Raw genomic sequence first — 17,334 nt, 5'->3', positions numbered from 1 at the left:
GCAGTGATTCGTAACCATCCCAGGACAGACTGTTTCGTAGTTGTTGCTACTCATCAGCTGGGAGAAGGTTTGAATCACTGCTGGGTGAAGTTGATTCCGGGCAGAATACAACAACATTTTAAATTAGGGGGAGATAAAAGGTGAGTTTAAAATCCTCCACTACGCACAAAATATAGAAAAATAACTCATTGTGTAGTTCATTAACAAATCTAGACAGGCCCGAAGGCTTGTTTTCCCACAGAAAACCTGTGAATTACATTGTTTCCAATGCAGCAAATGATTCTGGGTAAGATATGCAAATGAAGTATATAATGACACACCTTTTTACTTCAGTCTGATGAGTAGCAACAACTACGAAACAGTCTGTCCTGGGATGGTTATGAATCACTGCACTAACCCTAGCTAAGTTTATAAGCTGTGTGAACAGCGATACTTTGGCGTACAGGGAATCTGCAGAAAAGCAGACTGAAGTAAAAAGTTGTGTCATTGTGTACTTAATTTGCATATCTTACCTAGAATCCTTTGCTGCATTGGAAACAATGTAATTCAGAGGTTTTCTGTGGGAAAACAAGCCTTCGCGCCCGTCTAGATTTGTTAATGAACTACACAATGAGTTATTTTTCTATATTTTGTGCTTAGTGGAGGATTTTAAACTCACCTTTTATCTCCCCCTAATTTAAAATGTTGTTATATATATATATATTATTTTTATTATAGTAAAGGGTCATCTTAATGCTATTGGATACAAAAAATATTTAGACAGTTTGGCGAAGGCCCTTTCCTGCTCCAGCAGGTGTGTATGTTTCTCCTACACTTTTGTATTGGCATCTAGGTTTTGGACAGATTTCTCAAACTCAACTCTGATCTAGGATGAAAGGGAAATCCTACCACATATGTATGGTAATTATAAACTCAGCCTTCAATAACACAAGTACACATGTATTATTGGCTGCTGTGAACTGTGACAGAAGCACTATTGTACATATGTGATAGCACATCCTATCTTCAAGGCAACAAGCTACTGAAAAATATTTAGGAGCTTACTCCCATTGAATATTTTGGCATGAAAATGTAGTCTCAGGTTTGCTGGATAACAAACAGCCTGATAAATTAAAGAAAAAAGGAAATGTATGCTTACCTGATAAATTTATTTCTTTTACAATATGACGAGTCCACAGATTTCATCCTTACTTGTGGGATTTAACCTCCTGCTAGCAGGAAGTGGCAAAGAGCACCACAGCAGAGCTGTATATATAGCTCCTCCCTTCCCTCCACCTCCAGTCATTCGACCAAAGTTAGGAAGAGAAAGGAAAAGCCAAAGGTGCAGAGGTGACTGAAGTTTAATAAAAATAAGTATATACTTGTCTTAGAAATGACAGGGTGGGCTGTGGACTTGTCATATCGTAAAATAAATAAATTTATCAGTTAAGCATAAATTTCCTTTTCTTTTACAAGATATGACATCCTTACTTGTGGGATACAATACCAAAGCTATAGGACACAGATGAAAGGGAGGGACAAGACAGGAACCTAAACGGAAGGCCCCACTGCTTGAAGAACCTTTCTCCCAAAACCAGCCTCAGAAGAAGCAAAAGTATCAAATTTGGAAAATTTGGAAAAAGTGTGAAGAGACGACCAAGTTGCAGCCTTGCAAATCTGTTCAACAGAAGCATAGTTTTTAAATACCCATGGAGGAAGCCACAGCCCTAGTAGAATGAGCCCTAATTCTTTCAGGAGGCTGCTGTCCAGCAGTCTCATATGCCAGACGGATGATACTCTTCAGCCAAAAAGAAAGAGGTAGCCGTAGCTTTCTGTTCTGACCCCTACGCTTTCCAGAAAAAACAATGAATAATGAAGACGATTGACGGAAATCCTTAATCGCCTGCAAGTAAAACTTCAAGGCACGGACCACGTCCAAGTTATGCAACAGACGCTCCTTCTTAGAAGGATTAGGACATAATGAAGGAACAACAATTTCCTGATTAATATTCTTATTTGGAACAACCTTAGAAAGGAACCCAGGTTTGGTACGTAAAACCACCTTATCAGAATGAAAGATAAGATAAGGTGAGTCACATTGTAACGCTGAAAGCTCAGAAACTCTACGAGCAGAAGAAATAGCAACCAAAAATAAAACTTTCCAAGATAACAACTTAATATCTATGGAATGCATGGGTTCAAACGGAACCCCTTGAAGAACATTAAGAACTAAATTTAAACTCCAGGGTGGAGCAAATGGTCTAAACACAGGCTTGATTCTGGTCAGAGCCTGACAGAAAGACTGAATATCTGCCAAACGTTTGTGTAGTAAAATTGACAAAGCAGAGATTTGTCCCTTTAAGGAACTTGCTGATAACCCTTTCTCCAATCCTTCTTGGAGAAAAGACAGATTCCTGGGAATCCTAACTCTACTCCATGAGTAGCCTTTGGATTCACACCAAAAAAGATATTTACGCCATATCTTATGGTAGATCTTTCTAGTGACAGGCTTACGTGCCTGAATCAAAGTATTAGAGAACCCCCGCTTAGATAAAATCAAGCGTTCAATCTCCAAGCAGTCAGTTGCAGAGAAACTAGATTTTGATTTTGGAAGGGTCCCTGAATGAGAAGGTCCTGCCTCAATGGAAGCTTCCACGGCGGCAGAGAGGACATGTCCACTAGATCGGCATACCAAGTCTTGCGAGGCCATGCAGGTGCGATTAGAATTACTGAAGCCCTCTCCTGTTTGATCCGAGGAATAACCCGGGGAAGGAGAGCAAACGGTGGAAACACATAAGCTAGGTTGAACGACCAAGGCATCTATCAGTTCGGCCTGAGGATCCCTTGACCTGTATCCGTATCTCGGGAGCTTGGCATTCTGACGAGACGCCATCAGATCCAACTCCGGTCTGCCCCATCTGAGAATCAGGGTGGCAAAGACCTCCGGATGGAGTTCCCACTCCCCCAGATGGAACGTCTGTCTGCTCAAAAAGTCCGCTTTCCCAGTTGTCCACTCCTGGGATGTAGATTGCTGACAGATAACAAGAGTGAGTCTCCGCCCACCAAATTATCTTGGACACTTCTGACATCGCTAAGGAACTTCTTGTTCCTCCCTGATGATTGATGTAAGCCACAGTCGTGATGTTGTCCGACTGAAAGCGGATGAATTTTGCCAAAGCCAACTGAGGCCACGCCTGAAGCGCATTGAATATTGCTCTCAATTCCAGAATATTGATTGGAAGAAGAGACTCCGACCGAGTCCACACACCCTGAGCTTTCAGGGAATTTCAGACTGCACCCCAACCCAGTAGGCTGGCGTCCGTCGTCACCATCACCCATGAGGGTCTGCGGAAGCACGTCCCTTGGGACAGATGATCCTGTGACAACCACCAAAGAAGAGAGTTTGTCTCCTGATCCAGATCTATCAGAGGAGACAAATTTGCATAATCTCCATTCCACTGCCTGAGCATGCTCAGCTGTAGTGGTCTGAGATGAAAACGAGCAAAGGGAATGATGTCCATTGCCGCCACCATTAATCCAATTAACTCCATGCATTGGGCCACTGATGGCCAAGGATTGGACTGAAGGGCTCAGCATGTATTTAGAATCTTTAACTTTCTGACCTCCGTCAAGAAAATTTTCATAGATATGGAATCTATTAGAGTTCCCAAGAAGGGAACCTTTGTCTGTGGAATTAATTAACTCTCTTCTAGATTCACCTTCCACCCGTGAGTCCTCAGAAAGGACAGAACCATGTCTGTATGATACTTTATCAAATGGTAAGACGACGCTTGGATCAGAATATCGTCCAGATAAGGCGCCACTGCAATGCCCCGCGGGCCTGAGAACCGTCAGAAGTGACCCTAGAACCTTTGTGAAGATCCTGGGAGCTGTGGCCAACCCGAAGGGAAAAGCCAAAAACTGAAAATGTTTGTCTAGAAAAGCAAACCTTAGGAACTGGTGATGATCCTTGTGGATAGGAATATGAAGATATGTATCCTTCAAGTCCACGGTGGTCATATATTGACCCTCCTGGATCAATGGCAGAATTGTTCGAATAGTCTCCATCTTGAAGGATGGGACTCTGAGAAACTTGTTTAGACTCTTTAGATCTAAAATGGGTCGAAACATGCCCTCTTTTTTGGGGACCACAAAAGATTTGAGTAAAACCCCTGTCTTGGAACGGGACGAATTACTCCCATAGTAGAGAGAGGTCTTTTACACAATGTAAGAACGCCTCTCTTTTTATCTGGTCTACAGACAATCGTGAAAGAAGAAACCTCCCCCTTGGGAGAGAATTTTTGAATTCCAGCTGATACCCTTGAGACACTATTTCCAGTGTCCAAGGATCCTGAACATCTCTTACCCAAGCTTGGGCAAAGAGAGAAAGTCTGCCCCCTACTAGATCCGGTCCCGGATCGGGGGCCGCCCCTTCATGCTGTCTTGGTAGCAGCAGCGGGCTTCTTGGGTTGTTTACCCTTATTCCAAGCCTGGTTGGGTCTCCAGACGGACTTGGCCTGAGCAAAATTCCCTTCCTGCTTGGCGGAAGAAGAGGGGACTCCTTTAAATTTCCGAAAGGAACGAAAATTATTTTGTTTACCCCTCAGTTTAGCAGTTCTATCCTGAGGTAGGAGATGACCCTTTCCTCCAGTAATGTCAGAAATGATTTCTTTCAAGTCGGGCCCGAATAGGGTTTTCCCTTTGAAAGGAATAGCCAAAAGCTTTGACTTAGATGACACATCAGCAGACCAAGATTTTAACCATAACGCTCTATGTGCTAAAATAGCAAATCCGGCATTCTTAGCCGCCAATTTGGCAATCTGAAAGGCGGCATCTGTAATAAAAGAATTAGCCAGCTTAAGAGCCTTAATTATATCTAAAATATCCTCTAAAGGAGTCTCAGTCTTAAGAGACTCTTCTAATGCATCAAACCAGAAGGCCGCCGCAGTGGTAACTGGTACAATGCAGGCCGTTGGTTGTAAGAGTAAACCCTGATGAATAAACAATATCTTTAGAAGACCCTCCAATTTCTTATCCATAGGGTCTTTGAAAGCACAACTGTCCTTAATAGGAATAGTTGTACACTTAGCCAGAGTAGATATAGCTCTCTCCACCTTAGGGACTGTTTGCCAAGAGTCCCGAACAGTGTCTGATATGGGATACATTTTCTTGAAATTAGGAGAAGGTGAGAACGGGATACCCGGTCTGTCCCATTCCCTCTTAATAATCTCCGAAATTCTCTTAGGAACCGGATAAACATCAGTGTAAGCAGGTACCTCTAAGTTTTTGTCCAGTTTACACAATTTCTCTGGTGGTACCACAATAGAGTCACAGTCATCCAGAGTCGCTAAAACCTCCTGAAGTAACAGGCGGAGGTGTTCAAGCTTAAATCTAAAGGACATGACGTCGGAGTCCGTCAGAGGTAACGCACTTCCAGAATCGGAAAGTTCCCCCTCAGACAGAAGTTCCCTGACCCCCAAATCAGATCCCTGTGAGGGTACATCAGAAATAGTTAACAAAGCATCAGAGGACTCAGTATTCACATTGACTTCTGTCCTACTGCGTTTGCCCTGTAACACTGGCAACTTAGATAATACCTCTGTAAGGGTAGTTGACATAACTGCAGCCATATCCTGCAGAGTAAATTAATTAGACGCGGTTGAAGAACCAGTCGTCGCTTGGGTGGGCGTTAAAGGTTGTGACGCTTGGGAAGAATTTAGCAGTATACCCTGATTCTCCTCAGACTGAGAATCATGCTTAGACACATTTTCTTTACATAAAATCTGTGCTTTACAGTGTAAGGCCCTCTCAGTACAGGAGGGACAAAAAAAATCAGAGGGGGTTCCACAGTGGCATCTAAACACAGAGAACAAGGAGTTTCCTCAGTTTCAGACATGTTAAACAGACTAGCAATATTAATAATAGTCGTTCTTAGCTTAAAATGTTGAGCTCTGAATTCAAATTATATAGACAAAAATGTTGATACAAAAAAACTGTACTGCGCCCTTAAATAATAAAAGCGCAACAATTTTTCTGATATCTTCAAAAACGTGTTTGTGGCAATAAAAATTATTTTAATGTGCCCAAAATACTCTATCAGTATTGCATCCAATTGCTGAGATATATAAGAAACAATATAATATCGATTTAACAGTTATTTATTATATTTATTCAGGCCCCTGCACCACGCCACAGCTCTGCTGTGGCGCCTACCTGACCCCGGGATACACTGCTGCTGCTTGATAAGCTTTAAAGACCCTTCGAAGGTCAAGATAACTTAGGCCCCACCGGAGCCCAGGACTCTGCTGCCTATGCGATCCGGATGATACTGCGCGTCTGAGCGTGCAAAAATAGGCCCCGCCCAGCGTGGGCGTAACTAACTAGACTAAGACCCGCATGGGTCGCAAGGCAAAAACAAACATGTCGATCCAATGTAAAAAATAAGCCATGTGCCATCTTGCATACACCTCAAGTGAAATATCGTAAAACACACTACACTCCCTCAGGCCAGTGATAAAAATAACAGCCCTTAAGCAAACCGCAGCTCCCAGCTTCCAGCCCTTGAATAAGCCTCAAAGATATATTTACATACTTTGACAATCCATATAAAGGGATTCCAGGTACACCATTTCCTTACATATAGTGCATACTGCTTACCCCTCCCCATATAGGGAGGGAATATATGTTCTGATGCATCAAGTCTCCCCAGAAACAAAAGACTGAACATACCTCAATGCTGCTTGTAGCAAGACACCGTTCTCCACACTGAAGATTTTTCTTACACTACCTTCAGCTGCACTGTGGAAACCATCATGGATCTTAGATAACGTTTGCTAAGATCATCAACATCAGGGCAGAAAATAAGATGTCTCCACTCCTCCTGGGAAGTAATAGATTGACTATTTCTCCCTGAGAAAAATAGTACTCACTGGCACCATTTTAAAATAAAAAACTTCTTGATTGAAGAATCTAAACTAACACCTCACTTTACCTCTTCCTATCACTAACATAGGCAAAGAGAATGACGGGAGGTGGAGGGAAGGGAGGAGCTATATATACAGCTCTGCTGTGGTGCTCTTTGCCACTTCCTGCTAGCAGGAGGTTAAATCCCACAAGGATGAAATCTGTGGACTCGACATATCTTGTAAAAGAAAAATACCTAGTACTTCTAAAAGAACTATATCTGATGTACTGACGTTATGGCACAAATCCCATTTCCCTTAAAAATTATGCAAAGGAGACTTTCATAGATACAGATTATAAATTCATAATTTATTTAGACACTTAGCCACTAGTTATAGAGCATAGGGCAAGAGGTTGTATTATACCGGTATCTCCTATCTATGTATCCACTCCATGAACTGCAGCACAGCAATATTCAAAGATTAATATATCATCAAGTGGCATCCTAAGATCAAAATACATCATTAATAGACTGAAGGTCTATGAATGAGCAATTCTATATAATTAATTTCACAGGAATCGATGTGAATGTTATTGTTCATGTTTACTATGCCAATCAAGAAGCTTCTCAATAAAAACTTCAGTTCTGTCCAGAAGACAAAAAGCCTTTGTTTGAGGCTTTAAGCCAGTTATAAACCAATATTATGTGCATTAGTGACTTTTGTCTGTATTTATGACATCTGAGTTCTGATAGAGTGACAACAACCAGATGATAAAGGCTTTTACTCTAAAGTAGGTTAAAGGTATCCTCGCCCTTTAACCTGTAGCTTGCACCACAAATCAGTCATCATGAATACAGCACTATGGAATTAAATGGTGCTTTACAAATTAATACGAATTTAATCCATTTTTATAGGCTAATATTTTGAAAGCATTTTTTTCAAATTTTCTTGACTTGTAGGCAATATATAAATGTTTAGTAGCCTAAGCAAATTACACATTAAGACCAAATGCCACACTCTGCTTTGTACACTTGTAGTAGAGGGTTGCTGCAAGCTTGTCTGGAGAACATAATGTCTGAATACATACTGCCATTACTCACTGTTGCACTCATCGCAGGCATAGATCTTTCCTTCTAAGGCCTCCGTTTCCGTGAACTTGGCCAACATCTCTGTCAGCAGACAAGGACGCTGGGACGTTGTCTCTTTGCTGCTGCAGTGGTATCTCTCAGGAAACTCCAGAGATAGGTCCCAAAATGGCTCAATCGTATTTGACTTGTTGTTGCAGGCAAGGCAGGTAACCTAGAATAAAACATTTTTTTTTTAACTTGGTTGTAACTATGGATAACCATCTGCAACTAAAGATAATGAAAATAATGTTTAAAGGTCATGGAGAAAAAATAGCTTTCACAAACGAAAAATATTGCTTATGTTAGTATGAGTGTGCAAGTTGTTGAACTCTGAACAAACATTCTGTTTAAATATATATATATATATATATATATATATATATATATTTATATGTGTGTGTGTGTTATTACAGTTAGAGATTATGTGTTAAACTCTGATGAGTGCCTTTCTTTTGCATGTGTGTATTAGTAGAAAAGCTACTAGTACACTTTTAAAGATAGGGAAAAACAATTTAGCCACTGTTTTAAAGGACCAATCACTGCAGTAGAATTGCATATTTAACAAGTGCATAATAAATTATTTAACACCTACTCTGAGTTTCAAATAAGCAGTAAATTTCTTTTCTGACAAATTTATTTTTTTCTCCCATTTTCCAGCCCCATGTATCATGTGACAGACATCAGCCAATCACAGACTAGTATATGTATACCCTGTGAGCTTGTGCACATGCTCAGTAGGCTATTGTTCCCCAGAAAGTGTGAATATAAAAAGGACTCTACAAAATTTGATAATGGAAGTAAATTGGAATGGGTCTTAAAATTAGGAATCAATAATCTAAATGAAAAATGTAGATTGTTCAAGTGCTGTCCAGTCTGTGAGTAGAGCACATTCCTAGTTGCAACAAGCTACTGTACCCAGACAGATGTGGAAAATAATTAGTTTCAGTTGTTAGCTTGAAAGGTTGAATTTAGCACTAAAATACTGGGAGGTGCTATGTATTTAGCATCTTCTGCTTTTTGTCCATAAGGGAGTACCAGCTAATTTCATTTACAGTGTGTGTAAGTGCACATATATATTATAGATGTATAGACACAGGCACAAAAAATCTCTCTGTGCAGAAACCCTTTTCCTACAGTGAACCAAATCTAATTTGGCTTGTATTTCCTCATTACTTAAATTGCAGTGTATGTTTATCAGATTAAGGGCATTTCAGTATCGAATGAGCTGATCCCTTATTCAGAATGAATCACACGGTAAACATGTGACACACTACACCTTTGGCTCTTAGAGCAGATTACTTAGGGTTTGAGGGAAAGAAGATATGAGGCCAGCAATGGTATTAGTCAATGCCTTGCATGTTGTGATACAGACAACATTATCACGCAGGCAGCTTTTGAATTACATTTCCATTCTTGTCATAGATATGATTACCACGGAATCTAGCGATTGTAAGCTCCTGCGAGATTAGGGTCTGCATTGCCTCCAGTATTACAGTTTTTTATTTACGTAATAAGTCTAACACACCAGTTTTATTTTACTTTACTTTTAATTCTCTTTATTCTGGATTTTTAAAACCACAGTTCTTCAATTTAAAAACAGAAATAAAGAAAACAGATCAACAAATAACTACATTCATTGAAATCCTATTTTACATTACTTATTATACCACATAAAGTGCTGGGTTGGTTTCTATAATAAATAACCTAAAAATAATAATACAGCTGTACCTCTAGGATATTGCGGGTTCGGTTCCAGACCACCACAATAAAGTGAGTCACACATATAAAAGTTATATTTACACTATACTGTAGTCTATTAAGTGTGCAATAGCACTATGGGGTCTATTTATCAAATGTCTGTCAAACATGATCCGATTAGCGGATCATGTCCGACAGACATCACTGAATGCGGACAGCATTAGCTCTCCGCATTTAGAATTGCACCAGCAGTTCTTGTAAACTGCTGGTACAACGCCGCCCCCTGCAGATTCGCGGCCAATCGGCCGCTAGCAGGGGGTGTCAATCAACCCAATCGTCTTCGATCGGGTTGATTTCTGGCGATCGCTGTCCGCCTCCTCAGAGCAGGCGGACAGGTTATGGAGCAGCGGTAATTAGAAGGCTGAAGTCTCGCCAGAAACACAGGGCTTCAAGCAGTATCGGAGAAGTGCAATAAAACGAGGTATGCCTGGACCTGTATTGATGCCTTAAAGGGACAGTCTAGTCAAAATTAAACTTTCATTATTCAGATAGGACATGTAATTTTAATCAACTTTCCAATTTACTTTTATCATCAAATTTGCTTTTTTCTCTTAGTATTCTTAGTTGAAACTAAACATAGGTAGGCTCATATGCTAATTTCTAAACCCTTGAGTGCTGCCTCTTATCACATGCTTTTTAAATTCATTTTCAACACAAAGAGACAGAAAGTACAAGTGGGCCATATAGATAACACTGTGTTCAGGCACAGAAAGTTATTTAAGATTTAGCACAACACAATGCTAACTGCAAGACAATATATAATAAACAGTCACAGATGTAATCAGGGGGCTGGAAGAAAGTTCTTAGATACAAGGTAATCACAGAGGTAAAAAGTATATTAATATAACTGTGTTGGTTGTGCAAATCTGGGAAATGGGTAATAAAGGGATTATCTATCTTTTATTGTAGACTGTCCCTTTAAATAATAGAAACACACACAAAAAATATATGTATGTAGGCACTATTACTGTACTATAATATGATGTTCCTAAACATGAGCTCATATAGCCATACTTCACGCTGTTATTTAATGATTACATAGACACAAAAGCAAAGGCCAATACTGGTTGAAAAGGCAGTGTTTCAGAATGTCTGCCTGAAAGTAGATGAAATAATCTGGTTCAGCAAATCGCTACCCAAAGAAATGGAAATAGCCTGCTGGGTAAGAAAGACTATCACTTTAAAAAAAAAAAAAAAAAAAAAAGACTTCACAGTGTGAGATATACATGTAAAATACAGCGTTGTTGCCCTTTTAGCATCAGATATGAAGATCATTAAAGGGACATTGTACACTAGATTTTTCTTTGCATAAATGTTTTGTAGAGGAGCCATTTATATATCCCACCTGGGAGTATTTTTTGTAACAATGTATAGTTCTGCTTATTTTCAATAACATTTTGCCAATTTTCACACTCCTAACCAAGCCCCAAAGTATCCGATGTAGACCCCGGTCTACAGATTCCTGCTGCTATTGTTTGAGTAATCTGTCTTTTCATATGCAGGGGAGGGGGTGTCTGCTCTTACTGCTTTCCCAACTTCATTCACTGGGTGTCCCAGCCTAACCTCATCAACAGTTTAAAGGGACAGTAAAGTCAAAATTAAAGGACAATTAAATACAGTACAATTGCTTAAACAGCAAGTGCAAAATAAAAAGAAAATGCAATAGCACTGTGAGTTTTAAATTATGTTTGTGAAACTTTTCAAAATGGACTTCAATTTGTGGGTGCCCTATATCATGTGATAGCCATCAACCAATCACAGACTTACTTGTATACACTGTATGCAAGACTTAGTAGGAGCTGGTGCTTCAGAAAAAGTGAAGAAAAAAAAAAATACTGCACAAATTGATAATGGAAAGTCACTTTAAACCACATGCTCTATCTGAATCATGTAAGTTTCATTTTGACTTTAGTGTCCCTTTCATTATTTAGATAGGAATGTTTTTAAATTTGAATATCCTATTAAAGGGACAGTCTACACCAGAATTGTTATTGTTTTAAAATATAGATAATCCCTTTATTACCCATTCCCCAGTTTTGCATAACCAACACTGCTATATTAATACACTTTTTACCTCTGTGATTATCTTGTATCTAAGCCTCTGCAAACTGCCCCTTTATTTCAGTTCTTTTGACAGACTTGCAGTTTAGCCGATCAGTGCCTGCTCCCAGATAACTTCACGTGCACAGTGTTATCTATTTGAAATACATGAACTAACACCCTCTAGTGGTGAAAAACTGTTTAAATGCATTCTGAAAATAGGTGGTCTTCAAGGTCTAAGAAATTAGCATATGAACCTCCTAGGTTAAGCTTTCAACTAAGAATACCAAGAGAACAAAGCAAAATTGGTCATAAAAGTAAATTGGAAAATTGTTTAAAATTAAATGCTCTATCTGAATCATGAAAGTTTATTTTGGCCTAGACTGTCCCTTTAACTTCTATTATCAAATTTGTTTCATTATTTTGGTATCCTTTGTTGAAGAGTAGTCTCAAGAGCAGCAATGCACCACAATACTCTGTAGCTGTTTAAAGGGTACTAATATTAGCAGGTTTTTTTTTTCATAGGTAAAAGTAGTGAAATAAAATAAAATATAAACAGCACTAAATACCCAAATAATAAATTGTAAGATTTTTTTTTTTTTTTTTTTTAATAAAAATGTCAACAATTTGCAGTAAACATTGGAAAGTAAACTTATGCAGACTACTGAAGGAAGTACATAGACATTGTAATTAAATAAAAGGTAAGCAAATTGGTACTGGCAGTAACATAAGGAAATTGCTAGCAATGTAATAAAGTAGCTGTAGTACAGTTTGCTCACAGTAAAGAATATCTTGCTTGCTTAGCTCAACCAGATTCCATAGCATGAAGAGGAGTTTCATAAATGCTTGTCTCAAAAATAGAAGGAAAATAAAACCTTATGTAATGTGCACAAAATATTAGCCAAATTAAAAAATATGATAAAATTACATGATAAAATGAGGCACCCCTCCATTTGTTTGACATTTTAAAAAAAGACACGATAAAATATAAGAAATGAAAAAACAGAATTTATGTTTACCTGATAAATTTCTTTCTCCTACGGTGTATCCGGTCCACGGCTTCATCCTTACTTGTGGGATATTCTCATTCCCTACAGGAAGTGGCAAAGAGAGCACACAGCAAAGCTGTCCATATAGCTCCCCCTCTGGCTCCGCCCCCCAGTCATTCGACCGACGGTTAGGAGAAAAAGGAGAACCATAGGGTGCAGTGGTGATTGTAGTGTACAAAAATAAAAATTTAAACCTGACTAAATGCCAGGGCGGGCCGTGGACCGGATACACCGTAGGAGAAAGAAATTTATCAGGTAAACATAAATTCTGTTTTCTCCTACATTGGTGTATCTGGTCCACGGCTTCATCCTTACTTGTGGGAACCAATACCAAAGCTTTAGGACACGGAAGAAGGGAGGGAACAAGTCAGGTAACAATAAACGGAAGGCACCACTGCTTGTAAAACCTTTCTCCCAAAAATAGCCTCCGAAGAAGCATAAGTATCGAATTTGTAAAATTTTGCAAATGTATGCAGAGAAGACCACGTCGCTGCCTTACAGATCTGTTCAACAGAAGCCTCGTTCTTGAAAGCCCATGTGGAAGCCACAGCTCTAGTAGAATGAGCTGTAATTCGTTCAGGAGGCTGCCGTCCGGCAGTCTCATAAGCCAATCGGATGATGCTTTTAAGCCAGAAGGAGAGAGAGGTTGCAGTAGCTTTCTGACCTCTCCTCTTACCAGAATAGACGACAAACAAGGATGATGTCTGTCTGAAATCCTTTGTTGCTTCTAGATAGAATTTTAAAGCACGAACCACATCTAGATTGTGTAACAAACGTTCCTTTTTAGAAACTGGATTTGGACACAGAGAAGGAACAACTATTTCCTGGTTAATATTCCTATTGGAAACCACTTTTGGAAGAAAACCAGGCTTGGTACGTAAAACTACCTTATCCGTATGAAACACCAGATAGGGTGAATTACATTGCAAAGCCGACAATTCAGAAACTCTTCTAGCAGAAGAAATAGCAACCAAAAACAAAACTTTCCAAGATAGTAACTTAATATCTATGGAATGTAAAGGTTCAAACGGAACCCCTTGAAGAACTGAAAGAACTAAGTTTAGACTCCATGGAGGAGTCACAGGTCTGTAGACAGGCTTGATTCTGACTAACGCCTGTACGAACGCCTGAACATCTGGCACGGCTGCCAGACGTTTGTGCAACAAGACAGACAGAGCAGATATCTGTCCTTTTAGAGAACTAGCTGATAGACCTTTCTCCAAACCCTCTTGGAGAAAGGAAAGTATCCTTGGAATCCTAATCTTACTCCATGAGTAACCCTTGGATTCGCACCAGCAAAGATATTTCCGCCATATCTTATGGTAAATTTTCCTGGCGACAGGCTTTCTAGCCTGGATCAGAGTATCTATAACTGATTCCGAAAACCCACGCTTGGCTAGAATCAAGCGTTCAATCTCCAAGCAGTCAGTTGCAGAGAAACTAGGTTTGGATGTTCGAATGGACCTTGTACTAGAAGGTCCTGTCTCAAAGGTAGCTTCCATGGTGGAGCCGATGACATATTCACCAGGTCTGCATACCAAGTCCTGCGTGGCCACGCAGGAGCTATTAGAATTACTGAAGCCTTCTCCTGTTTGATCCTGGCTACTAGCCTGGGGAGGAGAGGAAACGGTGGAAAGACATAAGCTAGATTTAACGACCAAGGCGCCACTAAGGCATCTATCAATGTCGCCTTGGGATCCCTGGACCTGGACCCGTAGCGTGGAACCTTGGAGTTCTGCAGAGACGCCATCAGATCCAGATCTGGAATGCCCCATAGTTGAGTTAACTGGGCAAAAACCTCCGGATGAAGTTCCCACTCCCCCGGATGGAAAGTCTGACGACTCAGATAATCCGCTTCCCAGTTGTCTACACCTGGGATGTGAATTGCTGATAGGTGGCAGGAGTGATCCTCTGCCCAATTGATGATCCTGGATACCTCCCTCATCGCCAGGGAACTCTTTGTTCCCCCCTGATGATTGATGTACGCTACAGTCGTCATGTTGTCAGACTGAAATCTTATGAATTTGGCCTCCGCTAGTTGAGGCCATGCCAGGAACGCATTGAATATCGCTCTTAGTTCCAAAATGTTTATCGGGAGAAGAGATTCTTCCCGAGACCATAGACCCTGAGTTTTCAGGGAGTCCCAGACCGCGCCCCAGCCTAAGAGACTGGCGTCGGTCGTGACAATGATCCACTCCGGTCTGCAGAAACTCATTCCCTGAGACAGGTGATCCTGAGACAACCACCAGAGGAGCGAGTCTCTGGTTTTCTGGTCCATTTGTATCTGGGGAGACAAATCTGCATAATCCCCATTCCACTGCTTGAGCATGCACAGTTGCAGTGGTCTGAGATGAATTCTGGCAAAAGGGACTACGTCCATTGCCGCAACCATTAGACCGATTACCTCCATGCACTGAGCCACAGAAGGCTGAGGAATGGCATGAAGAACTCAACTAGCATTTGAAAGTTTTGACTTCCTGACCTCCGTCAGAAAAATTTTCATCTCTACCGAGTCTATTATTGTTCCCAGGAAGGCAACCCTTGTGACCGGGGACAGAGAACTTTTTTCTACGTTCACCTTCCACCCGTGAGACCTTAGAAAGGCTAGAACAATATCCGTATGAGCCTTTACTTTGTGGAAGGACGACGCCTGAATTAAGATGTCGTCTAGGTAAGGTGCTACCGCAATGCCCCTTGGCCTTAGCACTGCAAGAAGGGACCCTAACACCTTTGTGAAAATTCTTGGAGCAGTGGCCAATCCGAAGGGAAGAGCCACAAACTGATAATGTTTGTCCAGGAAGGCGAACCTTAGGAACTGATGGTGAACCTTGTGGATCGGAATATGCAGGTATGCATCCTTTAGGTCCACGGTAGTCATATATTGACCCTTCTGGATCATTGGTAAAATTGTTCGAATAGTTTCCATTTTGAATGATGGAACTCTGAGGAATTTGTTTAGGATTTTTAAATCCAGAATTGGCCTGAACGTTCCCTCCTTTTTGGGAACTACAAACAGGTTTGAGTAAAAACCCAGTCCTTGTTCTGCTTTTGGAACTGGGTGTATCACTCCCATCTTTAAAAGGTCTTCTACGCAATGTAAGAATGCCCGTCTCTTTGTCTGGTCTGAAGACAAGCGAGACATGTGAAACCTTCCCTTTGGAGGAAGGTCCTTGAATTCTAGGAGATACCCCTGAGAGACAATCTCTATAGCCCAGGGGTCTGGGACATCTCTTGCCCAAGCCTGAGCAAAGAGAGAGAGTCTGCCCCCTACCAGATCCTGTCCCGGATCGGGGGCTATCCTTTCATGCTGATTTGGTAGCAGCAGCAGGCTTTTTGGCCTGTTTTCCCTTGTTCCAGCCTTGCAATGGTTTCCATGCTGGTTTGGGCTGGGATGCGTTACCCTCTTGTCTAGAGGCTGTAGAGCTAGGAGCCGGTCCGTTCCTGAAATTGCGAAAGGAACGAAAATTAGACTTATTTTTTGCTTTGAAAGGTCTATCCTGTGGAAGGGCATGGCCCTTTCCCCCAGTGATGTCAGAAATAATCTCTTTCAATTCTGGCCCGAATAGGGTCTTACCCTTGAAAGGAATATTAAGCAATTTTGTTTTGGACGATACATCCGCCGACTAAGATTTTAGCCAAAGCGCTCTGCGCGCCACTATTGCAAAACCTGAATTTTTCGCCGTTAATTTTGCTAATCGAAAAGCGGCATCTAAAATAAAGGAATTAGCCAACTTCAGTGCGTGAATTCTGTCCATGACCTCATCATAAGGAGTATCCTTCTGGAGCGAATTTTCTAGTTCATCGAACCAAAAAGACGCCGCCGTGGTGACAGGAATAATGCACGAAATTGGTTGCAGAAGGAAACCTTGCTGAACAAAAATTTTCTTAAGTAACCCTTCTAGTTTTTTATCCATCTTTGAAAGAGCAACTGTCCTCTATTGGTATAGTTGTGCGCTTAGCTAATGTTGAAACTGCCCCCTCTACCTTAGGGACCGTCTGCCATGCGTCCCTTCTGGGGTCAACAATGGGGAACATTTTCTTAAATATAGGAGGGGGAAAAATGGTACACCTGGCTTCTCCCACTCCTTAGTCACTATATCCGCCACCCTCTTGGGTATCGGAAACGCATCAGAGTGCACTGGGACTTCTAAAAATTTGTCCATTTTGCACAATTTTTCTGGAATCACCAAAGGATCACAATCATCGAGTGTAGCTAGCACCTCCTTAAGTAGGGCGCGGAGGTGTTCTAGTTTAAATTTAAATGCAATGGTATCAGTCTCTGCCTGCTGAGAAACTTTTCCTGTGTCAGAAATTTCTCCCTCAGACAGGCCCTCCCTCACCGCCAACTCAGATTGATTTGAGGCTACCACAGATGAATTATCCCCTGTGTCTGCTTGCTCATCCTCTGTATTTAAAACTGAGCAATCACGCTTTCTAGGAAAAACTGGCAGTTTGGATAAAAAGGCTTCTAAAGAA

General features: G+C 40.9%; 1 protein-coding gene across 4 annotated transcripts in view; it reads right to left on the bottom strand.

Moving 5' to 3' along the window:
• Positions 1 to 17,334, bottom strand: part of USP44 (ubiquitin specific peptidase 44) — a 227,867-nt gene that overhangs the window by 96,482 nt on the left and 114,051 nt on the right. For all 4 annotated transcript variants that reach the window (XM_053716884.1, XM_053716882.1, XM_053716885.1 and 1 more), the window contains exon 3: positions 7,985 to 8,183. In XM_053716884.1, coding sequence (XP_053572859.1) covers positions 7,985 to 8,183 — 199 coding nt within the window. The remainder of the gene's footprint in view (positions 1 to 7,984; positions 8,184 to 17,334) is intronic.

The sequence above is a fragment of the Bombina bombina genome, chromosome 6, assembly GCF_027579735.1.
Source record: "Bombina bombina isolate aBomBom1 chromosome 6, aBomBom1.pri, whole genome shotgun sequence".
NCBI lineage: Eukaryota > Metazoa > Chordata > Amphibia > Anura > Bombinatoridae > Bombina > Bombina bombina.
Note: the sequence above shows the minus strand (reverse complement) of the source record. Positions and strands in the feature narration are given on the sequence as shown.